We start from the raw sequence: 23,215 nt of genomic DNA on the forward strand, positions 1-23,215 counted from the left end.
ATCCTCCCCTCTTACACTTCCTATTTACTTCTACGCAAAACTCTTCATATTGCGTCATTTTAAACAGGAAGTGTTGGAGATCGATACGGATCTCTTCAGTCTCTCCAGAAAATAAGGGAATGATGCACGACCATTCAAAAATATGAGTGGGTTTCTAACGATACAAAGCTTAATGAAAATGGGTGAAGTGTCCCTTTAAGGAAAGCTGATTAAAGTCAGCCCTTTAGTATTTCAATTAACTTGTAGTTATTTATTGAAGCCTTTCAATGAATGGCAAAGATACGTTTTAAGGTAATGGTTGACTTGTTTTAAGTCTCATAAAAAAAGGGATACGTCCTACCAAATAGTGTGGGGGAGCTTCACAAGGAGTGGACTGAGGCTGGAGCTAATGCATTAAGAGCCATCACACAAGGACGGATCCGGGACATAGGCTCGTCATATTCCTCTTGTCAAGCTGCTCATGAACAACAAACGTCAGAACGGTCTTACCTAGGCCAAAGAAAAAAGGGAGTAGTCTGTTGCTCAGTTGTCCAATGTCGTCTATTCTAATGAGAGCAAATTTTGCAGGTCATTTGGAAACCAAGGTCCCGCAGTCTGGAGGAAGAATGGAGAGGCGCACGCAATCCAAGATGCTTGAAGTCCAGTCCTAACCGTATAAATGCATTTATTGTGTAAAACAGACAACCACTGAAATATTTACAAGAACTAAACAGAAAACAATTAAGCATTAAACCATTACAAACCTTTTTTTTTTTTTAAACAGGGGGCCAAAACATTGATTGCAGGCCATTTCATCTTTAAAAAAACAGGTTATATGACCAGAACTTTGAAATTCAGAATCCCCATTAAAACCCAAATTCTTCATCCGAGTCAGAGTCCAACTTGTATGATATAGGCTTCTTGGTGCGCGAGGGCTTGTCTCTCGCTGCCACGGCAACCGAAGCGGCATCCTCCTCGTCAGATACCCTGAAGCTGTCATCATCCCACTTCTTGGCTTTCTACAACGAAACCGGACATGCACGTTAGAGCAAAGATTAGGCCTCCTAGTACCGATTTGTTAGAGGAATATTTCTAGAAGCTCGGTAAAAAATAAATTCTAAATGAAATACCTTTGAGTGATGTATGATATCAATAACACATCTCAACCAACCAGACGACAGCATGGTACCAGTACTCTCTTCACACGCTCACCTTACTGGCTGCGGCGGTGGTGGTCTTGCCGCGGATGCGCGCCATGAGGTTATCGGACTCGCTGCCCGAGTCGTTGCTTTCCGAGTCGCTGTCTCTGATCTGCTTGCGCTTTGCAGGGGGCTTCACCTTGGTGGGCAGGGCCTTGGGTGGGGCCTCATCGTCGCTGGAGTCGGCCGACAGCTTAGACTTGGCTGCGGTCTTGGATACCGTTTTGGCCTTGGTCATGGCGTCCATGATAGAGGGCTGTTTTGCGTCTGTTGGGGAAAGATTCACAATGGACCCACAATTAATGATGAACTATTGTTGTATTGTACATATTGTTAAACTCTTTATAAAAGGATTATTCAGGTCATTTCAAACTTAAGAATCTTTTGTTAACTCAAAAACTTCCTGAACCTAGCTCATTGACAACCAAAAGGGCAACGGTGCACCAACCATCTGAGAATACCGCCTCAAATCCCAGTAGACTTAATATTTCACTTAAATTAACCAAATCCTCCCCATAAACAGTGTTCAGGTCAAATATCCATTCTGTTGAAGCTTTGCAGACTACAAAATTGACCAGACGATAAAATCTTCAGATAACGTATACAAACATTGAATAAACACCGACGGCCTCTGAAGAATCATTAACACTGGTAATGGTTTCCTCGGAGAACACTGCCTGAAAATCGAGCGGGCTGAATAATTAAGAAATCTCCTTAAAATCCAGAGCAACGCCCAGTGAGGTATAGCAGGCTGTACCTGCAGTCTTCTTTCTGGCCACCGGGGCCTTCTTTGTGGCGGGGGTCTTCTTGGCGGCAGGGGCCTTCTTGGTGGCGGGGGCCTTCTTAGGAGCTGCCGTCTTGGCCCTGGACTTGGCTGGGGGCTTTGAGCTGTCAGACTGAGACTGAGCTGGAAGGAGCATTCAACGAAAAGACAGATTAAAGGGGCTGTTAGCCAGCTAACTTTACCCTACATAGAGCAACCATAGTCGTTATGGTTACCTGCAGAGTAAGCGGTGGAACCATGTTTTAAACGTGTGCAGAAGAGAGTTTATCACTTACAGCTCGACTTGCTCTCGTCTTCCTTGACCGTCGTGGGTTCGCTCACCGCCACGCTGGGCTCGGGCAGGTAGGAGTCGTCGTCGCTCTCAAACACCCTAGGCTTGGGGGCGCTGGCCTTCTTCCAGTCGTGAAACTCGTCCTCGCTGTCCGACAGGCTGTATTTGACGGCAGCTGGGGTGGAGCCACGTCGGGGGATAAACGGATCGTATTAATGACGTCTGCGTACACACGGATATCGTAAGACAACGCCAGACTGAGGCTTGTAATTGTACCATTGTGGTCGTTTTCAGTTTTGCCCTTTGCAGACTAAGCTCGCGGCTGAGAGCCAACAGCTCATAGAAGCCAATGCAATTCACCGTTCGCTAAAGACGGCTCGTTTGGATGAAAACAATGTTGCAGCTGGTTCTTTAGGTTACTACACTCAATTGTGTCGCAACGATGTTTAACTGAGGATCTATTGAACCGCAAACTCAGAATCTGCCAATTTATTTCCAACTTTACGGAAGCTCCTCTCCGTTTTTATGCTTTACTCAAGAGGTGTGTGAATTGACCTGGATATGAAGCGTCCGTAGCGCAAAATAATGTAACATTCGTTTTTTAAAGAGATAAGAAGGAGCTCTCTCTCCTCTTGTTAAAAAAAAGGAAATCCAGCAGTGGCGGCCCCTATATGCAGCCCCTAGTGTGTGAATTGACCTGGATATGAAGCGCATATCCAGCGTCCGTAGCGCACGGAATGTTATATTATTTTCGTAGCGCAAAATAATATAAGAGTCGTATTTTCAAGAGATAAGCTGAAGCTCACACTCCTCTTGTTAAAAAAAAAGAAATTCAACAGCGGCGGCCACTATATGCATATAGTGCATATAGTGCATATAGGGGCGGCACCTAGCAGCGGCCTAGGTGCAGATAGGGGAACCACTGGAATGATCGTATTGGATATTCAGCGGATTGGACATACAGTGGCACAAAAAACCTGACCCACTGGACCACAACATACATAGCACAATATTTGACGGAAAAAGAAGAAACATGGGAGGCAAGTAGGGGTGCAACGATCAGGATAATCTGGGGCTGTTAGCCATCATGTATGTTTTTGGGGTGTGGGATCAAGAGATGATCATCTGTTTACCATAATAATAATTTAAAAACATTAAAAACCAAAAAGGTTAGGGGGCCTCACCTTTGCTCTTTCGCTCAACCATGTCCCTTGGGGCCACAGGCTCGTCCATCTCTGCAGACACCTCCATCTCGCTGCCGGACTCAGACGGCGCCTCGCTGGACCAGGGGCTCTTCCTGGTGGGGGCCTTGGTCTGCTTGCCAGTCTTGGATGTAGCTGAAGAGGGCAGATTGTGTTGTTTAAATGTTATAGCATTCAGAAGAGCAGGTCAGTCGTGGGATACATGGAGGCTTTTCTAAATGGAAATATACAATAATGTTTGTCCTTCTTAAATGAATAGAATGCATCCACGGCAGTAATCCTCACCCTTCTCCTTGGCACTGGCCTTGACTCGTTTAGCCAGCGGAACGGACTCTAGTGTGTTCTCCTGCTCCCCGTCAAACTCTATCTTCATCGCCACTTCAGTCTGGAAACCAGAGCAACAAAGAGACCAAGACAACACGTTTTACTCAATTGACTTGAATGCCGAATACGAAAGAGAACACTCCTGGACTAAAGAAGATGAGGTTGCATAAATCATCATAATCAAATAACATCCAAGTAGATTGCCTAGAGGAGATGAAGGATGAGACATTCCTCAACTCTCTAACCAACCAGTTAACTGAATGGATAGCAAATCAACAGCAAGGACATCAACACCGTCAATAGGCGCTACGTTTATTCAAGTCAAATATCCAGACCGCTTCAGGGGGCAGCTTCCAAGCCACAAGATACATAAAGACACGCTAGAAGCTAGACCAATACGTTCAATCTGAAATCAGTTTTGGGGAAGGGCTGAGGTCGCCCCAGACCCCGATGTGACCTCAGTCCAGAGGTCTACGGTCAGGGGGGAGGACGGAGCGGGACTGGAGGAGGAGCGCTGCTTACCTTGACCTTGCGACCGCGCTTGGCTTCGCCCGCCTTGCGGCTGGCGTCAGCCTTGACGGCGGTGGTGATGCGCGGGACGACGCGGCGGCCCTGCGGCGTGGGCATCGTCTCCTGCTTCACCTTCACCGGCTTGGCCCGGCCCGTCTTGCCCTTCACCACCGGCACCGAGGCGCTCTCCTCCTTCTCCCGCTGCTCCACACGCTGGGGGAGGAGGTACACTCAGGTCATCCAGTGGACCCCACACAAAAGGACAGAGTGATAGACATAGGCAATGATCCCATTGGATGAAAGGCATTCAAAGGATGGCCCCGGCCTAAAGAGCATCATTGAGATTCATTAGTTATTGATCTTAATCACTTGTAAAATGCCTTCACAAAAAAATGGTGCTATATCATTTTTATGCATTAAAACCGTAACCTGAATTCTACCAACTGGCCCAAACAGAACATGTTCCCTTTCCATACGGCAATGCCTTACGAGTTTCCTCGTTATTACAAGATACCGTGAACGCTTTCTCATTATTAAGCGATAATCATTTGAAAAAACTCTACATTGTTCTTCACTTCCGTACCAATGCACACTACCAAACGTCCTGAGCCCCGATTTTAAAAGTATAAATAGTAGAATATTTAACAGGCAGATAACAGGGATGTGCCCGTCACTTAAGCAGAAGGCCTTGTTCAAGATGATTTAAAGTCTGGGTTAATGATTCTTCTAGGAGGGTAGGTGGGTGGGTTCTGGGGACGATTGGGTACCTCAAGTTCCTCCATGAAGGCAGCAAGGTCCTCTCTCCACAGATCAGGGGCAGTCTTCTTCTCGAGTGTGTTCAGCTCAGTCATCTGTGGGATACAACATTGAGGAGGTCAGAGACGCACCAGAGATGATGAAGCAAGAAACCAATGGATCCATCCTTACTGGTGAAGAAAAATTCTGATTGTTCTGATCATTCTGTTTCATTCATTTATGAAGTAGAAAGTATCAAACAATGCTTTGTTTAGCTTGAAAAATTATTATTTAAAAAGTAAAAAACAACATTAGGCTTTCCTGTGTTTCAGATCATTTATCAATAGGGTTAGGGTTATTCACTTAAATGTAGGACCCTTAGCTCCACTCAAACGGGCAGCAGCTCAACATCAGAGCCCTGAAGGACACAGACCTTGGCGTCTCTCTGCCTGCACAGCTCCTCCTTCTTCTCCTTGGTGAGGTACCACATGGGCATGCTCAGCAGGTAGTTGAAGTCCGGCCCAGTGGTGTCCTCCTTCTCCTCATCATCACCGGTTCTGCCCTCCATCTCTTCCTCAGTCTGCACACACAAGCACAGAATTAGCAAAACGATATGGCTCCATTCCAATTGGCACCTGGGAGGTATGGTGAAAGGCAGGAGGCTGCAGCACGACATGATTTTGGAACGCACCCCATGATTCACAGGTGCCAAGCGTTTAGTGATTTAGGGAGTGAAAGACTATAGAATGGCCAGTGGACTTCAAACGATAGCGGCTCAATAACAAAAAAAAAAAAAAAACATTTGTGACACACGCACACTTTCTATGCTGTGTGGACATTCTAACTTCTGGCTTGGGGCGTTTGATTTCTATCCCAGAGTGAGGAACAGCGGGAGGAGTCCTACCTTCTGAGCGCCCCTCCAGACCTTGACCGGGTCTGAGTCGTAGCCCATTTCCGCCAGCATGGAGATCAGCTCCTTCTTGGGCTTGTTCTCTGAAGGGCAAAACACAACCGAGTTCAAGAACAGCACCACCATAGCATGATTCATGGGAACAGAAATGTGGAATGGGGGGCTAGGGGCGACGCACCGATGACCAGGGTGCCCTGGATCTTCTCCAGGATGAAGCGGGCCTGGTTGCTGAGCTTGGAACTCTCTGCGCCCAGCATGCCCAGCAGCCACTCCTTCCTCAGGCCGTAGTACTTCATCCTGAGCTTGAAGAACTCCCTCAGGATGTCCATCACCGACTCATACTTTTGCAGGCTGCCCGCGTAGTCAAACAGCACCTGGCAGCGCAGACATGGGGTTGGGTTGGTTGAGAGAAGTACGTGAAGATGTGAATCCAGGAAAGCTTCTCCAAAGAGGAGTTGACCGTGACAAACTAGGGCCTACACGAGCGTGTAGCCTTCTCCGAGTCCAGGACATTGGACAGTGAAGACACTGCAAGATTTGAATGATCCAGGCATCAAACAGGAAACCCCACAAGCCTGATCCCTTCCAGCAGAGTTGTAATCATCAGTTGAGGCCATCCCAAAAAGCTCTCCCTTCACTCTCCTGTCGTTCCCAGCCATGACCTTGGCAAGGACACCATCGCTGTAGTCTGTCTTGTGGCCGTCCACTACAAGTAATTTTACATTTGTGGACTAATTTAAGTCTACTTTAATACTCCTGCTGTAGGCCATGGCCTGAAAAGTAGGGCTGCACAATATATCGAATTTTTATCGGGATGACAATATTGGCGTCCCACGATGACACGTAGTGTTCTCGCGATATATTTTTTAAATAATGCATCCGCAAAAAAAAGAAAACCAAAAAAGAGACGAGCCCCGCCCATGCAGTATACGCTCTACCTCCGCTGCAAAGCAAACCAAGCGCTCCCTGTACACCTGTCTGCGTGAGTCCATCCTGCACACAGCGGCGCGAAGCCTGAAAAAGGGGGGGGGGCGTGGCCTGGCGGCAATTTGCCGCTGAGCAGTGTGTGGCTCCTACCACTAGGGGGTGGTAGGAATTCTAAAGATTTTTTTTCCAATGAATAATCGTGATATCAATATTGATCAAAATAGTCGTCATAATCATTTTGGCAATAATCGTGCAGCCCTACTGAATAGTAGCATGAATAAAAGGCCCGATTCATAAGGGTCCTGGAAATATATGACATTGTTTGAGATGAGCTTCAGGGTGGGAGGGAGTGGGCGTGTGTATCCTCCTCACCATGGAGTGGCAGGTGAGCGTGTTCTGGAGCTTGAACACCTTGTGGAGGCCGGCCGCCTCGGCCTCCAGCAGCTTCTCCTCCGCCATCTTGACCACGAAGCGCACTGTGGTGTCCGTATGGTACTCCTTGTAGTCTGTGATCAGAGCGGGAATCTTGTCCGTGCCCATCAGCATGGCCTCCAGAACGTTCTCCTTGTAGGTCTGGGGAAAGGGAGGAGTGTGGTGGTGAGACGAGCTCTGATCAAAGGGGACCCCTGAGTCATCCAGCCCGCATCCAAAGTGTCTTTGTGTTTTCTTCAATATCATTTTAATTATAACAGGTGGAGGCTTGGCAAAATGCTCAAGGATGCCTTCAGGTTGGCTGCGGACGTTGAGGTTTGACCACAGAACCTTACTGGGAGTCAAACATCCCAAATAGCATCTTATTAAATATGTTCTATATCTATAGAAATGTTCATATAATATCTGTGATATAATATAATATAATTGTTGCATATCGGGTCGCAGGCGATTGTGGACATACTCCTTCAGATAATTGTCATAATAATAACAAATAGCCAGTGTTTGCTCCGTGTTCAGGGATTATTCTGCCTCTACCACTCAAATAACCGAATTGATCCTGTTACACTACACAGTTGTTTTTAGAAACAACTAAAACTAAACTAGGGCAGAAGTGCTGGTGGGCTGGCAGCAGAATAAGCGCCCGAAGGACTAACCTGCGTCCAGGTTTTGACTGGCAGCTCGGAGATCTCGATGGTGGTGGAGTCGAGGATGGCCACCTCTCCACTTATCAGGTACTGGTTGGCCTCCAGTTGATCTACACCACCGCGGAACCCTTTGAAGCTGGGAAGCTGCCAATGCAAAACAATTATTGTGGATTAGAAACTTGTTCCTTAAATATCAACCATGGGCTGTACAGTATGGACTCAAATGTGCATCACGGTATGATTTGCCACCGTCCTCCAATTGTGAGAAAGACCTCTTAGCTACATATTAAAACAGCTGGTTGACCGGTAGCGTTTCCCACCGGACAACCTTCCCACGGGACTCGGCTCCACCCACCATGGGCTGGGGCTCCTGGCCATCCAGCATGCGGTTCAGGTTGCCGACGATCTCCTGGACGTCGTAGGTGGGGATCTTGCTGGCCCAGCCGGTGCCGATGCCCTCCGCGCCGTTCACCAGCACCATGGGCAGGATGGGGATGTACCACTCGGGCTCCACCCGCTGGTTGTCGTCGTAGTTGTACTTGAGCAGGTTGTCGTCCACGGGGGGGAAGATCAGCCGGGTCAGAGGACTGCCGGGAGAAGGGAGGGTCAGACGATTAGGAACAGGGGTTTATCCTGATGATGACCATGAAAATAAGTTCTGGAATAATATACAAATGTTATTCTAAGTTTATTTTAAAACACGGTTATACGACTTGACATGACGTTTTCCCCCATAATGACCATGATAAATATAGATGCATGTTTAAAACAAAAAAGTATTTCATTTATTGTTCATTTATCAACGAGTTGCTCATTTATTAATTTGTGTAATAACCAGTACAGATTGTCCAGAGCCTCTACACCAGGCTCGTTATAATTACTAAGATAAAATAATGGACCTAGACTGGTGCGTTACTTGACTAAAACCAAATGTACATATTTCCAATTTGATTTATAGTCGTCCTATTTCCACAGCCACGTATGTAATAGTATGTTGAACAATGTTGGAGCAACAAAGGGGGCCTGTGATCTGTAGGCGCAGTCTTTCCAACTGTACTCCTGTGTGCTTCGAACCCTGACCCAATCGCCGCTGACCTGAGCATGGTGAAGATGTATCGAGGGCTGGCAGAGTCCTTGCCGCCGTTGAGCCGAGTGCCGAACTGACCCATGGGCTGCAGCAGATTCAAGTTGTTGCTCCCCACAAAGTTCTGAGCCAGGCCGACGATGGTCATCATCAGAGAGATCTGAGACACATAACACCAACGTCGGCAACGGTAGAAACCTCAATGGCACAACGCTCACAAAAACTACTTTGATGTCGAATGGCAATTCAGGCATGTCTTTTCAAACGCAAATGTTTGACCATAAGCGATAACAGTAACAGATCTGAGGTCTGCTGGTGCTGACCTCTCCGTGGTGATAGGCAGACATCTCTGCCACCGAGCCGGCCAGCTGGGCTACCTTCACCTCCCGCTTGTCGTTCCTCTTGATGCAGCTGAACAGCACCTTCCTCTGGCCCGGCTTAAAGCCTGCACGGAAGAAATGTATAATATACTGGGTGAGCCTTTTACACCTTTATAGCCAGGCCCTCTGGCTTCTGCACAATCCATTGTCTTCTAGAATAGCAGTAGAGGATAAACTCACCTCTTCTAGAGAGGACATCTCGCTATCATGTTGTTTTAGCTAGTCTTGGGAGATAACTTGGATGCACTATCTATTGGTATACCTTACTACCCCTAATTCTAGAGTAAAAAATAAATATAATAAGACTAACCTTTCCGATTGCTTCAGCTACTCTGCCTAGTTGTTCTTTTATAACTTGCACACACAGTCCTTATTGGCAGTGACTTCCATTTCTACCATTGGAAGCCTCGACGGCGGTGACCAGTGACTCACCGTCCACCAGGCAGGCGAGGGAGCGCTCGTTGTCCGAGTTGGAGAACTGCACCAGCTCCTTGTTGACAAAATCGTTGTAGGACAGGGACTTGGTGGCCTTGCCGTAGAGGTACTCCTGCACGAGAGAGGGCCCAGGTTACTCAGGCAGAGTGGGGGCGTTATGCTTTATAATATTTGACACACACAGGCAGATGAAAGAAGGGAGGTTGGCTTGGAGACTACCTCAGGCAGGTTGTGTTCCCTGCGCTGACGCCGGTTCGTCATGAAGTTGGTGAGCCACACCTTGCGCTCGTCCACCTTCTTCTTGCTAAAGGCCTGGGGGGCAGGAAAGGGATACAACGGTCAGATCTTCCACTACAAATTGAACAAATACTTGATACTCTGGGACACTGGATCGCGTTATTATCCAGCACACAGATGATCAAGCCTTGATGGAAAAAGAAGCTGGCATCGGTCTATATTATTGGTCAAGTATCGACCCTGTCTCTGTTGAGTAGGGTTGGGCAAAACGATTATTTTCCAGGGAATCAGTTCTTGCAGTTCCGGTCACCATCGCGATTCGTTTGTTTGATTCGTTCGTTAAGTCTGATGGTATGTTACGTCATTTGGCACGGAATCGGAAATTATGGAATAAAAGTTTATCAACATGCATGCATGTAGCCTACTACTTTCTAATGTTCTGGTGAAATTACCCAGGCTAAGTGTAAATATTAAGCTTATATATCATTAATACATAATGAGACGCAGTAAGAATTAAATGGCGCCTTCCAAGAAGCCCTAATAAGCAGTGAAGCACCATTGTGCGAATTCCCTACTAGACCAAACGAGACTCGTAATGGTAGGCAAAAACAATACTTATTAAAGCATGCAATTGTGATGTAGAACAAAATATTGAAGCCTACAGCGATCGTTGGTTAACTTGTGTGGTGGTGCCTTACCATTTGTTTACCCATGTGCCATGGCAACGAGATTGCTACCTGCTGTAGTTCTCTCATTGACTGAATCGTTGAGAATGTTTTCGACTCAATCCATATAAGGTCGCAGGGAAACGAAGCTCTGTTCGTTTGTACATTTTATTTACGTGACCATAATTTTGTTATACGTAAAAAAAAAAAGAAAAAAAAAATCAGTTCTCGTCATTCACCTTTGGGATTCGTGCGTTCTGACCGATTCGTTCGCGACCAACCCATCACTACTGTTCAGTCGTCTGAACAACAGAACATGACCATAGTGGGACGCAGTAAGAATTACATGACGCCTTCCAAGAAGGTGGATGGGTCCTGCTCACCAGGGTGATCGCTTCGTCGTCTTCAGGGCCACTGTACTTGAAGGTAACGCGATGTCTCTGCATGTCTGAGAAGTACTCCTTGGCTTCCTGCGACGTGCTGGTACCCAAACCTGGAGACCCGCAGAAGTACGTTAGGCAAAACTTTTCACACGCACACGGCAACGCTCTTTTGAAAGGTTCAGAGTGAACGGAGGGCTTACTTGTTGGGTCTTACTACCACACAGGGGTCTGGGACAAACCTTTGTAGTATTTCACTTTCCAAGATTTGTAGTTGGGCTGGTTGTCCTTCCACTCGTCAAACTCTGGGATACTGTAGAAAGACAGCACTGTCTTCTTCAGAGTGGCCTAAGAGGATAAATAGAAGGAGTTAATATAGAAAGCCTCAAGATATACATAAAAAAGATCTTATAGTTTAGATGAGTGTCCTGCCGTAGCACAATATGAAGTCAGAATGTAGTCAGTTCATTGTTTTACCAGCAGAAGGCAGTGTTATGCACCTGCACCGTGTTGGCTACACATTTGAATAACAGATCAAAAAGTTATTCAAAGTAAGCGCACTCACTGGGGCTAGGGGCTGTTATCAACAGAAGGTACATTTGTTGATCAGTACCTTGATGATGGGTGTGATGAACTCCTCCAAGAAGGGATGGTGCAGCAAAGAGGGCCAGTTGTGGTGGATGAAGTTAATGAGGAGGCCCTTGATGTGGGAGCCATCTTGATCCTGTCAGCAGAAGACCACAAAACATCATCATCACAATGAGCTTTACAATCGAGCATTGAAAATGGTGGAACTAGAATCAGGGATGCAAACACATGCATGACAAAAAAAGAGAGCTACCTGAAGTCGGAAAAAATATGACTTTTTAAACTAAGTTAATCTATTTTCACACACACAAACACACACCTTTGCATTGGATATGCGATCACAGGTACAGGTACTGGCAGTGTAGGCCTGGCACTGTCCCTGATCTTATCTGCTAATTTGGGGGTTTCTGGAAGAGGGTTTCGGAGAAGCTGTGCAACACTTTGTGTAGCTATTGTTGTTGTCACTTTCCTCCGATGAATGTCTGCCTTACAGTGTGCATACAGGGCATGTACACCCCTGCTGGCATAATTAATTTCTTTAACGCAGAGTGTGCATTTAGCACATCCTCTTTTCCATCCATCCATCCGCCGGCCCTCCGCTGCGCGTCGGGCCGAACAGTGGTATAATGAGCACATACCACAGCCTGTCGTGATCTATTGCTTAAATATATAACTCGGCTTGAAGCACATTTTACTAAACAGCTAAAGTTAGGTTGCATTCCCATTAGTTTCCAGATGCATTGGGGTTCCCTTATGCAGACTACAGTAGGAGGAGGCGGCCGTGTGCGCACCTGATCTGTCATGATCATGAGCTTTCCGTAGCGCAGGCTCTTCAGGGACTCTGGGTCACTGTAGTTCTTCCTGTACTGCAGACCCAGGATCTTGATGATGTTGTTGATTTCAGCGTTCTCCATAATCTGGAGAGGGGGAGGGGGAACCAGGTCAACATAACATGGTCGGACACAAGTGGCAAAGCTTTATATTTTGAACAACAGGGCATATATAGGACTACTTCTATCATTAAAACAAATGACTGAATGCTGAAATGACTTCAATGTTATTCCTAATGGTGCGGCCACACCAGACGCGTATCTCGCGTAATTTTTACGCGAGATACGCGCGTAAAATGTTGCTTGACCATTTTGTGTCAAAAATGGTCACATACGCGCAATACGCGCCATACGCGCATACGTCACTCGCCTAGATGAGTCCATGTCCATGCAAGTGAACGGAGCGTCCCCTCTTCGTCATAACTATCAAACCAAACATCCTTCACATTCACCGAGCGAACATTACGAAAGTAAAATGCACATTTCTCGCTAAAAATGTTTCCATAAACGCATTTAATGGCGTAACTATGTTACTATTTCCACCCAGAATAAAGAAAGTTGTCGGCCGTGGATGCGCTGGAGTCCGAGGTAGGAAACCCCAACGCCGCCGTGTTTGGGTGATAGAGTTTATATCGGGTTAGATTAAATAATCTCGGATATAAATAACAATAATCGGGTTAAATAACTTCACATGGTGTGTCTGGTGTGTTTCCCAGCAGAGAAATAGTCCGCCAAGACGTTGAGGTTGCTTAGTAACCAGAGACTCTGTCCATGCAAGTGAACGGAGCGTTCCCTCTTCGTCATAACTATCAAACCAAACATCCTTCACATTCACCGAGTGAACATTATGAAAGTAAAATGCACATTTCTCGCTAGAAATGTTTCCATAAAAGCATTTAATGGCGTAACTATGTTACTATTTCCACACAGAATAAAGAAAGATGTCGGCCGTATGCTTCTGTCCAAGTTCACTACTCTCTGCCAGTGACGTCGGGTCAAGCTCAACGCTGATTGGGCAATGCGTGTCTCGTCAGACGCGTATCTCGCGTACTTCGCGTAAAAAGTTCAATTTTTTGAACTCTTGAAATGTACGCGATATACGCGCGTATTGCGCGTAAATATACGCGCCACATACGCGCTATACGCGCGTAAAATGTTGCTTAATACGCGCAATACGCGCGTAAACCAATGGTTCCCTATGGAAAAAATGGCGATTTCATACGCGAAGTACGCGAGATACGCGTCTGGTGTGGCCGCACCTTTAGAGGCCACTCGGCTAAAACGGCCAGAGATGCCACCTCATCACGGTCAGGCTTCACGGGACATGAAGGATGTGCAGCCGTCTTATAGGGAGTACATCAAGAGAGGAACCAGGGCGGCGCTCCTCACCTGTTTGTGAGAGGCCTCCCGTACGTTGAGCATTTTTCCCCGGAGAGGGAAGACCCCGTAGCGGTCCCGGCCAACCACTCCCAGCCCGGACACGGCCAGCGTCTTGGCCGAGTCCCCCTCGGTGAGGATCAGCGTGCAGCCGGACGAGTTCTTCCCACCTACAGAGGGCGATGTCGGACATTCAGCGTCCATCCGCGTAAAGCTTTTTATCATTATATTCCAACACAAGTCGACACAACAATATTGGGCCCTTCCAAATTACCGGCGTCGTTGGCGTCGTCCAGCTTGGGCACACCCTTGATCTTGGAGTGCTTGACAGCGGAGCACTTCTTGTTGAGCTGCGTCTGGGCTTTGAACTTCACCCAGTTCATGATGCTCTCAACCACCCCGCATGCTGTCGCCTGAGGAGGGGGAACGGGAGATAATCACAACTCTAAAATCATGAGGACCAGTTCAATTATAATAGTTATATATTTTTAATAAATTAACTTCTGCAATGACAAGTATATAATTGTATCTTCTTATTTAGGGCTGTACGGTATGGACTAAAATGTATATCACGGTATGATTTGAGGCATAAACGGTAACGGTATTATATCACGGTATGTTAATTTTATTTTCTAATTTAGATATAAAGGCTTCAGAAGAGGTAAATACTGGTTAGGCAGCAAAACTGCGTAAAAAAGAAAAATTGCAAAATCTTTTCTCAAGTTACTTCCATCTCTGAAAAACACTAATGTTTAATAGCATGGATTTCTTCTCCACTTGCTCGCAGACCTTGCCGTATAGTATTGGCATCTCAATTTGGCAAAGGTATGTACAGGCAGGTAACGCGTACCTGTGATCGAATGTTTTGACAATCTCTTTAAAGCCCTTTCTATCGACATTTTGAAAGGGAACCATGTCCTTACACGGGTATACAATGACAGCGTTTGTTATCGTTTTCCACCGCTGGCTTTTTTTGTCGTAAGGAAGGCAGTATCGCTGTCAAATCTGTCCCTGGGAAAAGTAACGTTGCGCCGAATTGAAAAAGGAACTACGTTTCGTTACCATATTTTCAGTAGTTGCGCGTAACTTCACTTTTGACAAGAAAAATGTGTTACGTTACTGTATTAGCGCGTTACTTACTTTGCAACGCGTTACACAGAACACTGCCTACCAGTCACACCGGTTTCAGGGTAACGAAAAATCCATACCGTAGCGCAAATTTACATCGGTGTACTTTCTATACCGTGCACCCTTACTTATTATTCTTAATGGTTCCTTTCCCATCTAGTAAAATGTGATCCCTGCCTAAGTAAAAGCATTGTGCATGGCCCATGTGCTTGACGGGCGCGGTTCTCCGTACCTGCTTGATGAACTTGTCGCTGAGGGAGCAGGTGGAGCCGAAGCTCTTCTGCTGCAGGGTCATGTTCTCCTTGGTCTGAGAGTCGAAGGTGGGGTTCTCGATCAGACAGTTGACAAACAGCCACAGGTGGTTCTTCACCTGGACATCGGGCACGGGGAGAAGGGTCGTTAGGTTTGAAATGAGTTACAAGCTCAACTGATTGCCTTTTGAGATAGCTGGTAGTATCCATCCAGTGAACCAGCTGGTTGACAGGACATCATTAAGAAAGCAAAAAATTGAAATAAAAATGCAATTATATTAATCATTTGAGTGCTAAACATTATTTTTCCCCCTCGTACTGCGTGTTCGTGGTGGACTGAAAGTTGAGTGCAATGTAACGTAGCCTTAAGAGGTGAAAGGAGTCCTCACCTGGAAGGGCTTCACCACCACCCCTGCCTTGTTCTTCTTCTTCACCACGTCGATGAGCTTGGAGACCACCTGGTCGGCCACATGGTCGGTATGTCTCCCGCCCTGCATGGTAGAGGAAGAGAGATCAGGATTCTGCTACGTGCTGCTACGATTATGATTTTCACATCCACCTTCAGTGTGGACCCCAGCAGCAGCCTCACCTTGGTGGTCGCGATGCTGTTGACGAAGCTGACTTGCTGGAAGCCCTTCTCGCTCATGGCGAGGCATACCTCCCAGCGGTCGTTCACCACCTCATGGACCACGGTGAGTGGCTGGCCCGTCTCGTCCATCTTGTCCTTCAGGTACATGTCCACGTAGCTGCGGAACCCGGTCACCTGGGGAAAAGGTAGTGTGACGTGAGAGTGATGTCACATATCTGGAGGGTTTGGTTGTACTACATTAGGATATAGTATGCAGACCCTGGTTCTATTTAAAAAATAAAATGTGAGATTTCAAACAATTTATTACTAATTCATTACTTGGCAAAGCCTGAGAAGACAGGAGGATCAGGTTTGGTGGTAAACTCACGGGCAGTTTCTTGCCATTGAGGATAACGCGGATGCCCTTGGAGGCGCCGGCGATGTCGTAGGCTCGCCTCGTCATGAGGGCCACCGTGTCTTTGTCCAGCGTGCTCATCTTGAACTTGGCCAGGTCAGGCTGGAAGGTGATGCAGGTGAACTCTTCGCCCTCAAAGGCCTTGATCGTGGAATCACTGGTCCGGCCCATGTTGTCGTACCAGGACTGGGGAGCAAAAACATTAATGCAGAGTTAGCTTGGGGACAATGGGTGATCAATGCAAAGTGACGCTTTCAATAAAGCAAGGGAATGTTCCATACCTGCTTGAAACTCTTTTTGGACTCCTTGCACGCAGTCTCCACCGTGAACTTGGTGCTGAAGATGTTGCAGAGCTTAGCTCCGTAACCGTTACGTCCACCTAGAACAGTGGATGCAAAGAAGATAATGTGTTGCTTTTCCTTTTAGCCACTTGTGGTCCATGTCCTGAAACAAACTGTATAATTTTTTTTATAGAGTCTTGGATTGTTATTGACCGTACCGGTTACTTTCTTCTGGTCGTCGTCGTAGTTACTGGAGGTGAGGAGCTGTCCGAAGATAAGGGCTGGAACAAAGACCTTCTCTACCTTGTGCTGCACCACAGGGATCCCCTTCCCGTTGTTCCACACACTGATCAGGTTGTTCTCACTGGGAGACCAAAGAACAACATCTAAATACGACTACAACAAACAATAGTGTCCAGTCTGGAGCCAGATGTGCAACACCTACTTCCTCATACATTGCGGAAAGATATTCAATAAATATTCTCTGCAAGCCACTTGCATGCAACAGCCTGCTGAATGACTTGAATGGGGGACTCTTTAAACAGTATTATTTGTGGGGTTTGTTACGATTTTGATTTGGTAAATCTCCAGAGGTAGTGTAGTTTCAAAGTTTTCAGATTTCATACGTACGGGTCAATATTGATCTTGATGCAGGACATGCCCTTGTCTCGCTGCTTGTTGTCCGCGGCGTTCACTGTTAACGTAGGAAGAGCAAACAGCCAAACAAATGACCTTTGGATAAAAGACTAATGATACAGCTCCTTTTACACTGCAAGATGCAAATTTGACTGCAAAGGAGAACATTTATTTAGCTATAATGTCATTTCCAAAAAGGTCCTTTACTCACCAAGTATCTCGTCAAAGATCTTGTACAGCCCCGGTACGAAGCAGACATCACGAGAGTTCAGTCCCTCATCTTCATCATACACCCACATTTGCTGAGAAAGAACAGAAAACTGCTTGAAACCTCCACTATGCAACTCTGGTCAAACTAAAGAATAAAACCCATTGACCCATGCATGCTGTTCATTTTTATTATACTTTTGTGGTTTAACACCTTCAATAACTAAATATTATTACCAAAGAGTGGTGGCACTGAAAGCTTCAAAGGCTGTGTTTCAGCAGGGTTCATTTTCCAACGAATTTGTGCAATTTGCTTGTTGGTAATAACGATTTAAAGTGTTATCCATTGTATTTAATGTTGTTAGGTATCACAAAACGGAATGTAATACGAAAAAGTAGGTACTATTTTAGCGGTTTGCTATTGATTCTTATTACCCCCAGAATGCATTGCATGACGTCGCGTTGGGGAGACACGGACCAAAGCCGCATTGAGAGCCTTGAGAGTAGAGACTAGTAAGAGATTGTTCAGCAGACTATATAGATACATAGATAAATACATAGATATATAGTTTGTATATGCTACACGTGAACCTCCTAAAATGGCACAATTTGATTGGTTTGCTATCTCGGGATAATGGGCAATATCCCATGATTGACATCTAAAACTTGATATTGATAATCGCAAAATGTCCACTAATAAAAACTAATAAACCTCTAGTAAAAACAAATAAATCCCGGCAAAAAGTGTTAGTCACTTCGCCTTCGGCGAAGAATTGTTCATTAATAGCCTAGATAGATAGATAACCTAGTCGAGTGTTTATTAATACCAAACGACACAAATCGCCGGGAATTCATTTAGGTGATTCTGCTCACACAGTATAGCCTACAAAACCACACAGAACAAGGGAGACAACAAGTCTGACTGGACATACACAAAATACATCACATTAAAACTAGACACATGCGTTGATAGATAGATAGACGGATAGAAAGATAAATATGTTGGAGCCAGCCAGTCCTGTGCACGCATGCAAATTAGCCATGTGCGCCTAACAGAATTAAGACTAATGTTGAGAAGTCATACTAAAAACGGATAGCAAGAGAAAGCTAACCAGACTGTATCAATCACACACTTTGGGTCCATTCTAACTTAGGAAAAGAGGCTATTCTTTAAATCTTTGCAGTGACTGAATGTTGATGATAAAACGGATTGTTTTGCATAAGATGGGTGTGTGCGTGTGTCCTTTCTGGCTTTGGCATACTGCATGGTTATGAAGGCCTTGTGGTTATTTGTGGTCGTAGTGAAGCAGCCTAGCCTTGGAGTTGGATAAGTTGGAGTGATTGTGTAGGGGCGTGCGAGAGTGAACACACCCGCCGTGGTGATGTTTGGCTTGTTTTGGGCTGTCTATCAGCATCCGCCGGGTTGGACGAATGTGCTTTGTGTACGTGTTCAATGTTCATCTGTCTGATTGTATTTGCAGCAGATTGATGGTTAAATAATGTCACACCACGATCGGTTATACTTGCAGGCACTCATTTGCAAGTGCACTGATTGCGTGTCCGATAGGCTATACCTGCCATTTATGAAGTTGATTGCACCAGATTGGTGCCAATTATTGTCGTTTTTGCATTGTAATGCACAACTTTGCCTGTCCTTGTTATAAATCAACGTGCATCCAAACAACTTTATCCAATGCAGCCTCCTATGTCAGTGTTTTATAAAGTAACTTTAAAAAATATAGCATATAGGATTATCAAAAATTGTCAAATGTGTGCGTGTTTGTGTTGTCATGTAGGCTATGATTGTCTTGGCTTGCATCCATGAAATATTGTAATGTTATAGGCCTACTGCAAAATGTATATTGGTATTGCGCAACAATCGGGAGATGGGGGGCCCCCGAATATTGACGGGTATTTTGCACACTGGGTAAAATAAAGCTTAGAAATAAAAACTAGGCAAAGATGTTGTTACTGGAGCTAGTAGGCTACCATCAAAACGTGGGATAACTAATCGGAAATCTGTTTACAACTTTGGGGGTCAGATTTAATTAGGGATTATCTGGGAGGGATTTCACAGGTGGGACTGGCAAGTTAGACCATAGTTAGCATTATGCCTTCTATTTCTAGATCTTCTGACTAAGTTTACCGGTAATTATCTGAACGACATAATCGCTGTCACTTGATATAAAAAAAACGTTGACTTTCACTCTGTGCTTTTCACTGACAGTAAAAATAAATAAAAGTGTTGTTATTGTATGCACTGCTTTTCATTGACTACCTCCAGCGACCGTTGCTGTGTTGCTAAATGACAGCAACTCTCCACTCATTCTCCTCTGACCATGCATTTAATTGGCTTTGACCACCATCAGTACTCCGCAATTCCTCATTCGCCCCCTCACGTCTGACGGGTTCGAAATGATACGGCTGTGGGCCATCATATATGTTATTTGTGGTTCTTGCCACCTCTTACACGCCATAGTTTTGCACTCTCCCTCCCATTAACTGTTCACAATATAACTACCTCTCTTCAATTCATCTCATAATTGTATTCTCACCAGTATGGTATTCATTAATTGATTGCACTTTATATTTCTGTCATATTTTACACTTTTAAGAGTCAGTTCTCCATTTATTAACACACACTCACTGTACATATTTTATATATATTTTGTGTATTTGTACACACCTGTGCCTTGTGTGTACTGTCTGTCAGGTAGCAACGCTGTGTTTTTGTTTTTACTTTTTATGTTTGGACCTAACCTTTTCCTTTGTAAATACTGCTGCTCTATCATGTGCCTTCAAATGCCCCCTGGGGGGACAAATACAAGTTTTTTTGAATTTCAATGGTTCTAGTGATAGGCTTAGGCTACCTTCCACCACGTCTCCGTAACGTGACGTCATCGCCGAATGGCATTAGAAAACACCAGTTACTGCAAAAAACTGGACTTTAAAAGGGACACTGTGTAAAAATTACCCCCAACTAGTGGTACAATTGTATATTGCATTCAAACTAATAGTGCTCGCTTGTTCAAAAACTACGGTGGGCAGTATGTGCCAAGAAGCTGTGTCATGACATCCAATACTACCTCATCGAGTCATTCGAGTGATGATGAGGTTCGTTATGTCAAACAAATTTCAAACTGCAGTGAATCATTAGTGTAAGCTAATGATGCATGAGTGATTATTCAGTCATCATTCACGCTGGCTCAGAGTGAAAACGCGTTTGAATTTCCTGTACCACGTAGTGCTCTTTGTCCCTCTCGGCAGTTCATAGACCGGAAAAACATGGAAGCCTCCATGAAGCTTACCCGTCCTATGTAACTACATATTAATTATTCTTCACTCAGGAGGATAAGTGCGATTTTTGGCAGAGATAATTGTACACCAATGAGGACTTATTTATGAATGAATACATTGATTTGAGGTCATAAATGACTTAAAATGATACACAGTGTCCCTTTAACACTAATTGAGACATTTTATAGATACAATTATTTTGAGTGCTTTATGTACCCATTAATCAAAGCTTCCGGTTAACCTGCAACACGGCCCAGGCCGACAGGTGTAATACGTTAGACCAAAGCTAAAAAAGGTAATGTAGTTTCAGAGGGAATCACGGTTGCTTTTACCACTTAAAGGTTCATATCTGTTATAGGAGGCGACAACGAGGGGGCGGGGTACCAGATAGGCTACTTAGTATCTTATACCTGCGTGACGGGCTCCACAGAGCCGATGTAGGAGTCAGGTCGGAGGAGGATGTGCTCAAGCTGGGTCTTCTTCTGGTAGATCCTCTCAACCGAAAGCCTATTTTCGTTCTTCTTAGACTTCTCCTTCTGCTTGTTATCGAACAAGCTCTGTGGCAAGGCGTACGAAATATTTTCATCAAAATGAGTATCAAGGATATCAATTTCAGGAAATCAATTTCAGAATATCAATTTCATTTTGAAAATAAGTTTTAGATTTAGACTCTAAAGTACTTTGTATGTACAGTCAAATATGTACGGTTAAAGTACGCTCTGATATGTAAACAGTCATAGCTCGGTTACTGTGACACAGATGACAACTTAAAACAAAATCTTATTTTCATCTTAACGGCTAATAAGAATAAAAACGTCCATAACAAAGTGGTAGGCCCTCAGACCGCGATGATACCGCCGTACGTACGAACAGGTAGTTAGCCTACCGTCGTTAAGGTTAAGGATGCAAATGCTAACAAACTTTGATTCTGAATGATTTGCTTTGACGAACACAGTTGTGTATGGGAAAGACGGCAATTCTGCAAAGTATGCTCAGTTTAGGAAGGTAACGGTTTGTCGACGACAACAGTAGCTGCTACCTCATTCTTCATATCAACAACATCCACGGAAATAATGATGAATTGATACTTGCCTTCAGTGGTTCTTCAGCCATTGTTACTTTTTGATTTGTACCGGCTTGACAAAGACCACCTGGAATTAAAACTATAAACCAGAACTTCTTAGCCCACGAAACACCTAACTAAAACAGCGCTCTCCTTGTACTAAATTTGAAACTATGAAAACCAGTCCCCGCCAAAAGGTCAACGCACCAATAGACGAAATGCTATTCTTTTTTTCTCCAATTGAAATCCCAGAAATCAGTAATCCCGCCCATTTGTACAGAATAACAAATCACTGACGTCGTTTATTAGGTCCTCCCATTTACACTTTGTCCAATAAACGGTCCGTATCATCTTCAAATATAGGCTACATGAAGCTTGCTGTACACTACATGAAGAGCAATGTGTTTGACGTATTTTACTGGGATAACATGTGTATCAGCCGCCGCATCTGCCGTGTATTTTTAATTCATGTTGCGATTACACATTTCGATTTAGAAAGATACATAGAACGACCAAAAACGAATCCACTAACGTATCTCCTTCTCTTCAACCTCAATCGCATCTCTTATTCTTATTTTCCTTCTTTTATTATTTTCCTATTCCTTGATAAAAGTAGCCTTAAAGGGATACTTCACCGGTGGAGATATGAAGGTTATATGAAGTAAATAATTATATGGATCATAAATGTGCAAAAAAAATTGAAATCGGTTCATCCTAGCCTCAGAAGAAAGTGTCTCTCTGGCTCGAAAGTAAGAAATCCTCAAACTACCACGCTGCACTGCCTGCCTGTTTCCGTTTGGAGGGGGAAGGACCCATGGTCCTAGCGCGAGTGGAAGCGCAAGCAAACTTTCCAATAGTATCCGTCTGCGTCCGAGTAGGGTCTATAACTTGTAGTAGGAGGAGGCTTGTCTTGTACTTTTCTAAATTATTTTCTTAAATGCATATGACTCAGGGATGTCAGTTTCACGTAAGCCAGTAAGGCTATGGTTAAGCTAATCAAGATCATATTTTTAAATGAGCGGCTCGGGTGCATTATTTTTATATAAGGCCTAATATTTGAGGTCTGAGTTGCGGTCATTTATCTACCATACTGCTACATAGCCTACTGATCACTTCCGCTATTTAGAAAAGTACTAGACAGTATTTATTTGGAGTCGGTCAATATGCTTAATAATTGAGTAAGATTCATGTTATCTCTCACTTACTTCCTTGAACGAAGCGCAGCTAATTTTTTAAAAAGGGCACGGTATTATTATATTCGAACTTAGCGAAAAGTAATTAAACCACGGCACGGCTTTAACATGAATATTACTGAATATATTAAGCATATTGACAGTCTCACTTACTTCCGTGGTTGATCTTTGGTTTCTGATGGTGGTAACCATCAGTGGTGTGTAAAAAAGGTTTAAAAAAAATCACTTCCATCACACCAGAGTACTTCTGTCACGCCTGGGTTTTTGTTGTCACGCCAGG

The 23,215-nt window shown here is 44.8% G+C and overlaps 1 protein-coding gene across 1 annotated transcript; it reads right to left on the reverse strand.

The window, feature by feature from the left end:
- Positions 1-630: 630 nt before the first annotated feature.
- top2a (DNA topoisomerase II alpha) lies at positions 631-21,961 on the reverse strand. Its single transcript, XM_030357547.1, has 34 exons — positions 21,772-21,961; positions 21,090-21,236; positions 17,387-17,477; positions 17,170-17,233; positions 16,758-16,903; positions 16,540-16,637; positions 16,232-16,444; positions 15,865-16,038; positions 15,665-15,766; positions 15,257-15,394; positions 14,171-14,309; positions 13,909-14,066; positions 12,481-12,606; positions 11,715-11,825; positions 11,344-11,449; positions 11,105-11,214; positions 10,039-10,131; positions 9,817-9,931; positions 9,328-9,449; positions 9,016-9,164; positions 8,276-8,507; positions 7,930-8,064; positions 7,214-7,414; positions 6,093-6,288; positions 5,909-5,997; positions 5,438-5,584; positions 5,037-5,120; positions 4,282-4,482; positions 3,721-3,820; positions 3,418-3,570; positions 2,238-2,408; positions 1,936-2,085; positions 1,192-1,445; positions 631-998 (listed from the first exon to the last, which is right to left on the reverse strand). Exons 1-34 carry the CDS (start codon positions 21,790-21,792, stop codon positions 846-848), a joined length of 4,689 nt encoding a protein of 1,562 aa, XP_030213407.1. The 5' UTR covers positions 21,793-21,961; the 3' UTR covers positions 631-845.
- Positions 21,962-23,215: the final 1,254 nt, after the last annotated feature.

Source organism: Gadus morhua, chromosome 5 (genome assembly GCF_902167405.1).
Source record: "Gadus morhua chromosome 5, gadMor3.0, whole genome shotgun sequence".
Classification (NCBI taxonomy): Eukaryota; Metazoa; Chordata; class Actinopteri; order Gadiformes; family Gadidae; genus Gadus; species Gadus morhua.